General features: G+C 39.8%; 3 protein-coding genes across 7 annotated transcripts in view; all 3 read right to left on the reverse strand.

The window, feature by feature from the left end:
- syt12 (synaptotagmin XII) overlaps positions 1-1,245 on the reverse strand; it is a 9,350-nt gene extending 8,105 nt beyond the window's left edge. The window contains exons 1-2 of one of the 2 annotated variants that reach the window (XM_043227891.1): positions 1,118-1,135; positions 753-947 (exon numbers count right to left, since the gene is read on the reverse strand). The gene's annotated coding sequence lies outside the window, so the exon portion shown is untranslated. Of the gene's footprint in view, positions 1-752 lie in introns of both variants that reach the window. The other variant, XM_043227890.1, reaches the window with a different exon arrangement.
- A 345-nt stretch (positions 1,246-1,590) lies between these two features.
- On the reverse strand, positions 1,591-8,603 carry prc1a (protein regulator of cytokinesis 1a). Of its 4 annotated transcripts, none has more exons than XM_043227852.1 (15): positions 8,448-8,603; positions 7,840-7,972; positions 7,639-7,761; positions 7,295-7,528; positions 6,307-6,477; positions 5,752-5,901; positions 5,507-5,654; positions 4,944-5,080; positions 4,764-4,859; positions 4,543-4,689; positions 4,347-4,457; positions 3,622-3,720; positions 3,390-3,548; positions 3,266-3,292; positions 1,591-2,218 (listed from the first exon to the last, which is right to left on the reverse strand). In XM_043227852.1, the coding sequence occupies exons 1-14, from the start codon at positions 8,456-8,458 to the stop codon at positions 3,284-3,286; spliced, it is 1,728 nt and encodes a 575-aa protein (XP_043083787.1). In that variant the 5' UTR covers positions 8,459-8,603; the 3' UTR covers positions 1,591-2,218; positions 3,266-3,283. The 4 variants fall into 4 exon arrangements, with proteins under 4 accessions (XP_043083787.1, XP_043083786.1, XP_043083785.1 ...); XM_043227851.1 differs by having other exon boundaries at positions 3,266-3,295; XM_043227850.1 differs by lacking the exon at positions 3,266-3,292.
- A 420-nt stretch (positions 8,604-9,023) lies between these two features.
- ubap1la (ubiquitin associated protein 1-like a) overlaps positions 9,024-10,000 on the reverse strand; it is a 3,042-nt gene continuing 2,065 nt past the window's right edge. Inside the window, exons 4-5 of the mRNA XM_043227894.1 lie at positions 9,932-10,000; positions 9,024-9,742 (exon numbers count right to left, since the gene is read on the reverse strand). The exon at positions 9,932-10,000 is cut by the window's right edge and continues 33 nt beyond it. Of these exons, the coding sequence (XP_043083829.1) occupies positions 9,608-9,742; positions 9,932-10,000 (204 nt within the window). The 3' untranslated portion in view covers positions 9,024-9,607. The remainder of the gene's footprint in view (positions 9,743-9,931) is intronic.

Raw genomic sequence — 10,000 nt, forward strand, 5'->3', positions numbered from 1 at the left:
GCCCTGTGGCGCTAATCATTCAGATATGATTGTTTTCCAGCGGACAGCGCCGCATTCAGAGAGGATGAAATAAGGGCCGGGATCGGGAGCGGCTGGAGGGGCTCGAGTCTGCACTGTCAGCTACTCTTCTGAGGAAGCGAGCGCTAATAAATCAAGCGTGCTTTTAATCTCCGGAATGACTCATAATAACACTTTCACTGAAACACGAGCGACGAGATGCTGCCTGCGGGAGGAAAACCAACCGGAGGAGACTGGGGATACACGTAAACAAGGAGAGAGAAAGCACAACAGAGACAAACAAGTGCACAAAAACTCTCAAAATAGTCTACACGCAAAACTAACCCAACAACACGCACGCGCACACACACTGTTTTCATTTCCCAGCTGCTGTACGCGGGCCACGGTGTGTTTTATTTGACCCTTGGGTATTAAATTAATTCTCCCCAACAGAGGAGGGTCCAATCACGATCACCATGGCAACCACCCGAACCGCGGGCACGCGCACTGCATCAGCACGTGAACGGGCCTGAACTTCCAGTTGCACACCAAAACCAAAGCCAACGGGCAGAAAACGCACGAGAACGATTGTCACGCGCGTCTGAAATACACGCTGCACACTAGCAAACCATTGTAGGTGATCACACGCGCGTCGTTTTCGCGACGCGGGACGAGCTCGCGACGTTTGCAGCATACGCGCGTGAAATACGAGCGCTCATAAAGAGCCGATTACGAGCGCTTATGCGTGCTCCTACCTTCAGCAGTGTCTGTTTCTCCCGCTCCTGCTCGCGCGCACTCTCGTCCATCAATTAACGCGCAGTAACGCGTCAGGTGCACGAGCGGGTCCCGATCGCTTCTGACGCGCGTTTAGATCCGATCTGAAGTGAGTCTGGGTTTTCCTCTGCGCATGATGAAGATCTGAATGCAGGAGTCCCACCCCTGCAATGCAACTTCAGCACCAACACACACACGGCGCGCACACACACACACACACACACGAATAGAGAGAAGAGGCTAGTTGTCACACTGAATATTTCTCAGGGTTGATTAAGAGACACTGGAGGCTTGGTTGCAGCATGCTATTGAACATTTTCACCGTTAATAGCCAGTTGAAAAATACCCTGTATTGACCGTTGAATAAAGCTTTGTGCTTTTGTGACAACACGCCCCAGTAGTGTCACTAAAGTTAACACAACGCAAGCTAAAATTAAACGGTTTATAATATTTAAATAGCAAAACCAACTTAAGCCCACTTTATGCCTCTGCTCGAACCTACGCAAAGACGCACGCGCCTGCGCCGTGAAGCTAAAGGTGCGCGCGGTAAATATGACATCATCGTGAAGTGGGCGTGAGCGCGCGAAGGCGCTTCTGAGGCTATTCCGGTATTTATATGAAACATGTATGCTTTATGTAAAGTTTACACTCTCAGTGCCTGATTAATAAATTAAACGACTAATGAAATTATACAACTGTATATATTGTTTAAACATATCTATAGTATCCCATGCTGCTTTTTGTTTTCTAGTGTGGGTATGGTGAAATAAAAATAACGATTCTCAAGCACGTGCTCCAAATAAACCCACAACAACCAAATAGGTTTATAAATTAATGACTTTATTCAACCACTCGCAAATTTGCTACTACTCACCGCTAATCAGTATAAATAAACGCACTATTCATGCAGTATTTTTTTTTTAAACCATCCCAATAAAAATCACTTCCGAAATAAATGTCCCCAAGAAAAGAAACATTTTTAGGTTGCAAACCACCACAGTAGCACTGATTTTTCAAGAGGAGTGATGCTAGGTAAACTTAGTGTGCTGTGCCATTACAGAAAATAAAGTCTCAAAGCCTATTAAATGCCATTGTGATGTTAAAATATTTAAAAAAAAGTTCAAATATATCCCAAGGTCAGGGTTACTAAAATATGTATAAAAACGGCAGGTGAAGCCAAGTTCAAAAGACAATCATTTGTTTTAAAACTCATACAAAAAGGACGATTAAATAAAAAGGGGGAAAAAAAAAGGTCACGAGAAGGTCAAAAGCAGAGACAAACTATTTACAATCGTTCAACAAAATCAATTATTTACATTCAGTATCTCAATAAAAGCCTGTTTCGTCTTCATCGAGGTTCATCTTTGATGTTCGGAGTTCAGTGGGTGATGGTAGAGTTCAGAGCGCCAGCCTTGACGTTGGATTTAGAAGCATTCGAGAGCTCCCGCTGTAGACAGAAACACAAACATATGAAGATGAAGTCCTGTTTATGCATCTTGTAGCTGTCTGAAAGGGATAGTTCACCAAGCAATATTTACTCAACAATAAGTTTCTTTCTTCTGTTGAAAACAAGATATTTGGAAGAATGCTGATAACTACCGTAAATTCTGGACTATAAAGCGCACCTGCATACAAGCCGCATCCGCTCCATTTAAAAAAGTTTTTAAAAAGTCCGAGCAGCAGCGCGGTTTCCTTCTTGTATAGCGAGATCGATGGCCTTCAACTTAAAACTTGCATCATACAAACTTCTTCGTGTGGGTTCCATGATGAAGGGGTGAGGATTTGAAAAGATAGAGTTTGACAGGATTGGTCATTTATCGTCCTTCTATCCGCTTCTACCGACTTATATCTGCTAAAGAGGAACTAGCGTATTCTTCTTGAACTAGCGTATTCTTCTTTGCATTTATTTTGTCTTAGTTTGGATTCTAATTCCGGTTAGAGCGCCCCTAGCGGTGGAAAAAAATCTGCAGAATAGCTGCACCTTTGTATGAGCCGCATGGTTCAAAACCTATGAAAAAAGTAGCGGCTTATAGTCCAGAATTTACGGTAAACAAGTGCTAGGGGCCCATTGACTTCCATAGTACAGAAAGGGTTTTGGAAAAACTTGACAATTTGAATTCTTGAAAGCTTTTGTTTTTATTAGTTGAAGGAGCATCGGTGAAAGTATGTTTAAAGCAGATCAATAATTCAATTCTTCCCAACAAATCTGTGGATCCAGGAAACAAATACTGAGGAGGGAGGAAAACAACAACAACAACAAAAACCAACCCAATTAATAGTTGTCAAAGTTGTGTGTTCACCACTTTGATTTCATAATGTCTTTAAAAACAGCAGATTGCATTTTAGTTGTGGTGTTCCTTTGTTCTAATTTCACTGTTAGAATCTGAAAGCACACACACACACACACACACACACAGACCCTCCTCCGTTAGTCGGGTTAGACCAGAAGAGTGTGTGTTAGTGTGATGGACAGTGACTGTTTTTAGATACAGACCTGGACGCTGCAGTGGACTCAGGAGTCCTTCTATAACAGAAGGCAGAATAAAGCACACGGAGGTCACTTGATTTCATCTGCTGCCTGTGTCTCTAGACGTCTAACTGCGGGGTAATGAACTTACCGCAAATTCCGAGTAGGAGGAGGCCATGGATGTGATGGAGTAGTTTCTTTGAGGGCTGGCAGCCATTGAGCGCAACGCTCCGCTCAGATGGGAGATGTTCTCCTTATTCCTCTCCAGTCCACGAGGGGTTCGGCCACGGGCAGGTGTCCTCGCACCCAACTAGCACAGAAACAGTTTTAATGATGATACTACAAATCAGTGTAAAATATATAGTGCTTAAAGCATAGCTCACCTTGCTGGAGGAAAGGGGCGGTCTCATAGAAGGGGAGGAGCATATAGAACGGAGTGTCGTGTTGGGGGTGGAGCTACACATGCTAGAGGTGGAGATCAGCTTAAAAAGAATACAAAGTTTAAATAATAAATATCAGTACATCTGATTAGGAGTTTGAATAATATTTTTAAATCTACTGGCAATACTCTATTTTCACTTTTATTAAGTTAATATTTAAAAATATGGTTTTAACAACAAAAGATGCTACAATACAATATTAACTTATAAATGCAGCTTTAAAATATTGCATATAAAAAAATAAAAAGGTTATAGTCCAAAGTCACATTTTTGTTGACAAAATGTGCATATACACAGAGATGTGTATCTATAACAAAATGTGTATTATCATTTGTAAAAAAAATAAATAAATAAAAATAATAATAATAATAATAATAAATAAAATAAATAATTAATAATAATAAATAATAATTAATTAAATAATAAATAAAAATTAATAATTAAATAATAATAAACAAAAATAATTAATTAAATAATGAATAAATAATAATAAATAAACAATAATAATAAACTAAAAATAAATAATAATAATTAATAATTAAGTAAATAAATAAATAATAATAATTAATTAATAATAAATAAATTATATTATTATTAAATAAATAAATATAGTAATCAGGGCATGGATAAATATATTAGCTGATTATTAGTACACATGCAGTCAGTACCTTGCGTGTTTTCCCAGGCGTCGGTGTTCCGGCGAGTCTCCTCTTGGTTGGGGTTCTGATGATGGTGCCGTATAGCAGATCTTCCTCAGTCTGTTTCATTTTTTTCATTTGCTGCACAGTAAAAATCTTACATCAGAAACTAATATTCAAAATAAAATGAATGTCAGTAGCAGTAATTTGAAGATCGTGCCCATACTCGTTCCTGTTTCTCTCTCTCTTTCTCTATGTGGTGTTGATTCCACTGGTCTTCCACATATTGCAGGAACGGCTGCCCGTTCACACGAAACTCTTTACAGTGTGCCGCTTCCCATTGGTCAATCTGAGCCTTCAGACTTTTCTCCAACTGCCCAATCAGACAAAACAAATTAGCATACAGGCCATCGAATACCAAGAGTTTGCCTAAAGACCAGCTCAAACCTTCGGCAAACTCTTCTGCAGGTCGACTCTCTGTTTCTCCTCCTTCAGCAGGTTTCCTCCTCTGTTGTTAAAGCGAGACGGGTCTGTAGCCTTTTTCTGGAGAAACATAACCAACCGTAATCAGACTCAGTTTCACAAAGTTTCTCAAAACGCTGCAGCCGATTTCCTGCGATTCATCACCTCCATTTCCTGATAGAGAACCCAGTTGCTGCTCCAGGTTGAAACGGCGTCATACAGCTCGCTGTGCTCCGCATAATCCTGCTTCAATCGCTCCAACTCCAGCTCATGCTCACGCAACACCTCCTCATCCAGATCATCTAACGGCACAAAACAGCATTTAAAGTCCAGTGTGCATTTTTAAACACGTTTGCTCAATCACAATTAACAAAAACATTTTAATATGCCAGATTAGGATTAGGTCAACATTACATCACTTGCCCACCAATGGATTTTTTGGGGACCGTCATGTTTTTAAATCAGACTTATTCTGAGGGCACCCATTCGCTTCATCCACCGATGAATAAGTAATAATAACGCCACATTTCTAAATCTGTTTTGATCAAGAAAAACTCATCTGTATCTCATTGCGGGCCTGAAAGCAAGTGAACGTTCATTTTTGGGTGAGCGTTTTTTTTAATAATACTCTCAAAACTACTAAAGTTCCCACAACCAGCACAGCAAGTCATCTTGTACGCTGAAGTGTGCAAATTGGGATTTTGCCAAGATGCTAGCTGTTGGCATACCACTGTGGAAGGGAGTGAAGGCCCGTCTCTGCTCCGGGCTGTAGTAGCATTTCTCCCAAAACTTGACAACCTCTGATCGGATTCTCTGAATAACGCACTCTATGTTTTTCTTTTTCAGTTCCTCCAATCGCTGAAGCTCTGCCTGCAGCTGTAACAGCGAGAAAGACCGGTGAGGGATGCTTATAATTCCAGCAGAAGTTCGAGATGAAACATGACCTAGTTTAGTGACAGGTGAGTGTACTTACTGCGTTCAGTCTGCTGTTTGTGCTAGTGTGGGTGTTTTGCATGAGGCTTTCCCTATCATCCTCAGGAACCTGCAACATCTCCCACAGCTCCTCAATTCGATCACGGATGGACGCGCACCGCGCTTCACTTTCAGCTTTGCCACCCTCAAGCTGAAATACAACACACAGTTAACCAGTGACATTTCACCTACTGAAAAACCAAACACCAACAATCACGTCAAAGCTGATTTTAACATTACTCCAGTCTTCAGTGTCCCACGACTCTTCAGTCGTTCTAATACACTCATTTTAGTCATGAACAAAGTTTGGAGAAAAAAAAATAAAAGCACTTCAATTAGGGTTTTTGTAACATTATAAATGGCTCTCTCTTTTAGTTAATTTAATGCAACCTTGCTTATGTAAATAAATCAGACTTGAAAGTGTTCATCCTTTAGATTTGATGGATTAAGGCAGCTAAGGATCCTCAATGTTCCTCACTTTAGCTGACAGTGTTTGGGTTACACTCAAAAATAAAAAGGGACAGCTTAAATGAACTGTGGGAAGTGTTTAGGGTACCTGGTGCAGTAACACTTTGAGTGAGTTGAGATTTTCCACTGAAAGGCAGAAAGCGTCTTCATCTTCACACACAGCGTCTTTCTCAAAGGTGGTGTCAGGATGCCGCTCCAAATCCTCCATCAACATGGTGATCCGGTGCTTCATTTCCACAAACTCGGCATGGCGGCGCTCCTATAAAACACACATGCTGTAACCAAACTGGATATAGCTTCATATTCAAAGAAGCAAATTACCTTACAATGCACTTAATGAGGTAACCAGCCCTCAAAGTTCTGGAATAATTGGGAAAAGGCTTCATTTATTTACTATAGTAAATATGGCAAGTGAAATTTTACTACAATAACCGTTTTCTATTGAAATATTTAAAAATAATTCATGTAAATTCTTTTCAGCATCGTTGCTCTAATCTTTAGTGTCACATGATCCTTCAGAAATCATTCTAATATGCTGATTTGCCACACAATGATAATTAAACTAATCAAGTCTTTCCACAATAAAGAGTTTTTCTTCCCGAATTATGATGAATAAAGCTCAAACAGCATTTATTTGAAATATTTTGCCTGTCACTTTTGATCAATGTAATGCATCCTTGCTAAATTAACGTTTCGTTCTTTTTTTCTTTTAAATCTTAAAATTTACCCACACATTTGAATTGTAGCATGCCATGGTTTACAGAAAAATATTAGGCAGCATATTATTCATATACAGTGTTGAAAAGCATTCTCAAGCAGCAACTCAGCATATTAGAATGCCTTCTGAAGGATTGTGACGCTGAAGACTGGAGTAAAGACATAAATTACAAAAGAAAATAGCTATTTTAAAATTTTTAATAGTATTAAACAATATTAGGGTTTATTTTGATTAAGTGCTTACGTACTTAGATTTATGATTAACAAAAACACCACATTTTTTTTTTTTAACTGCAATACTAATCGTAAAAACAAACTAAAAACAGAAAGCTCTGACTGCGTAAATACTGATGTTTTACCTTCTCCTGGTTTCGGTCGTTGATGTGCTGTCTGTAGTTCTGCAGCTGCTGTTGTGACGGCACGAGTTCGGGGTGGATGGGGAAGAGCTCATCACACAGGACGTCACACAGATCTTGATCCTGCTGAATCAGACCCTTCAGCTCGCTCTGACGAGCACTTTTCTCTTTCAGCATCATTTTGACCTGCGTTCGCAGATCCTTCTCAAGCTGCAGCATCGTAATGCCATCCTCCCCCTGCCAAACACGAAACGTCCGATTGACCGGCTCGACAAAACATCCAGAAGCAAGAGGGCACGGACTAATAACCTGCCGTTCTCCAAAGATCTTGTATCAGAGTGACTCACCTGATACTCCTGCATCTGTAGCTCACTGCACAGACTGGACACCTCTTTTCTGCACACTTCGATACTGCCGAGTAAGCGCTTCTTCAAACCTTCCTCCTCTGCGATCATCATATCCAGCAGATTCTGCAATCGCAAAGATTTTACGGTCAATCCGAGTGTCCGTTCTCCAGTCAATGAGAAACACGAACCACCCGAACTGACTTTGATGTGCATGTGAACCGCATCCGTTCTCTGCAGCCTCTGGTCCTCTGGGATCCCAATCTCCTCCCAGATGTCCTTCAGCTCACAGAGAGCCTTGTTTAGACATGCCACAGACTCTGCAGCGTGGATTTCACTGAAATGACACACGTTCACGCTTAATATATGCTCATGATCATAACTTAGTAGCAAATCAAACATTACAGTAAAATGAACAGTTTTTCCGACTCCTTATGAATTAATAATCAAATCAACATCATTGGCAAGTAAAAGTACAACTACTATTGCATCCACTACAAATAAATCAGCAAAACAGTATTTTTTACTAATAAATGAACAGCATTATTGAAGTGTCTGGAATAAAATCACTTTCTATTAACAGCAGAACCATTTATTACAATTGAAGTTTGTTATAAACGTCTGTTTATAAACATCAGTATTTACGTAACTAAAGTACTAATACTAAATTACAACTAGAAAAAATTGAAAAGAAATCGCGAAAACACTGATTATTTTTACCCTCGACACTGTTTTCACTGAACAAACCACGAAGCTAACGAAATACATGCTAAACTACATTTCAAAATCTCTCTCTCTCTCTCTTAACTTACCTCTTCCTCATCCTGTCCTTCAGCCGCAGATCTCCAACGAGATTTAAATGCTTTTTTAACACTTCTGTACTTTATCGTACACTTTATTTCACGATCTATCCGAGAACGACTGGCTTAAACCGTCTGGCTAAAAATTCAAAAGCCGCACCAAACGCCCCTGGTCTCTGATTGGCCGAGACGCGGCTACATCCTGCTCGCTGATAGGCTGACGGATATCAGGAACCTATTCAAGTTCACTGATTGGCTGCCGATTCAAGGAGGCTGACCAGTTAACTGGCTGTTGATGAATGAATGGAATGAGCTCGAAACCAATAATCAGCAGAACACCAGTAATCGAATTTTGATGAATTCATTTGTTTTTCTGTAAATGTGTCAAGTCTCTTTTAATCTATAGTATTCTTTTTAAGTTTGTCACTTTTGACCAGTACCGTTAGACCTATGCGATGCGTTTCATTTTGATTTAAGAAAATTATTTTCATACATAATAAAAAAAATTGTTGTTTGCAAGTAGATAGGTACATACATAAGCAAGCAAGCAGTATCTGACAGAAACAAGAAAAAAAGGCAACCGGAGATCAGAGGTTTATTATTTTGTGGTTCTGTTGTTGAATACTGAATCTAAGTATCACCAGTTTAAATAAAGTAATACTGTCTGACAATAGTTATGCAAATCTGCACCTCTTATTACATTCCACACATTATGAAAACAGTCTTGAAACTCTATAACTGATGCATAATTAATATCACAACAGTGTTTAATTGAAGTCGTTCAAATAGTCCCCAGCTCTTTTCGAAATATGCTAAACATTTGTTTTGTCAACTAGATGATTTATCTTCGTCACGATAAACTGATCTACAGTTCTGTCATCATTAATGGGTCATAAATCATGTTCATGAAAAAGTCAGATCTACGGCTAATCACGTGGCATCAATACAAACATAATTACATTTAAATCAAGAAGCAGGACTCAGAGACATGTCTGGAGTATTAAAGGATACATTCATTCTGAAGTATTTATACATTTATGGAGCTGGAGATAGAGGTTCATTAATGCATTAATAGGGATGAAGAGTAATTCATATTCATTCATACATTTATGCATTGAGTTGAGGGTTTTTTCAACTCATTTGTTCACATAGCAGTGGGTTCTCGTGTGTTCTCAGCCACTGCGGGTCATAAGCTCCTCCAGGGCTCTCTCTTTATGGTTCTCATGCACCAGCAGAACTTCTTTAATGGTGCTCTGCTGGAAACCCATCTCACAAAACTGAGCCAGCAGAAACAGGAACTCTGAAGCCTGAGGAAAAACAAAAACACATACGGTTAAATGCTGATTTGATGGATGTTTCGTCCACTGAAAATCAATTGGTTGCTAAATTGAGAAATATTTTGCGTAACGGATGCTGATTGGTTGCTGATTTGAGGGGTGTTGGATTCGGACCGGTGGAGCGTTTGGCGTGCTTAAAGCCGATTGGATGGGTCTTACCTTGGTCTCACAGTTCTGGAACATCTCCAAAGCTTCCTCCACCTGAGTCTTATCAAAACCCAGCCGACA

This window comes from Puntigrus tetrazona, chromosome 25, assembly GCF_018831695.1.
Source record: "Puntigrus tetrazona isolate hp1 chromosome 25, ASM1883169v1, whole genome shotgun sequence".
Classification (NCBI taxonomy): domain Eukaryota; kingdom Metazoa; phylum Chordata; class Actinopteri; order Cypriniformes; family Cyprinidae; genus Puntigrus; species Puntigrus tetrazona.

What these genes read in the sequence shown, in the direction of transcription:
- prc1a (XM_043227853.1), bottom strand. An exon ending in TACAGATGCAGGAGTATCAG is followed by an intron (nt 7,529 to 7,638) that starts GTGAGTCACTCT and finishes CGTGTTTGGCAG; the next exon opens with GGGGAGGATGGCATTACGAT. An exon ending in CGCCCCTTTCCTCCAGCAAG is followed by an intron (nt 3,549 to 3,621) that starts GTGAGCTATGCT and finishes TTTCTGTGCTAG; the next exon opens with TTGGGTGCGAGGACACCTGC.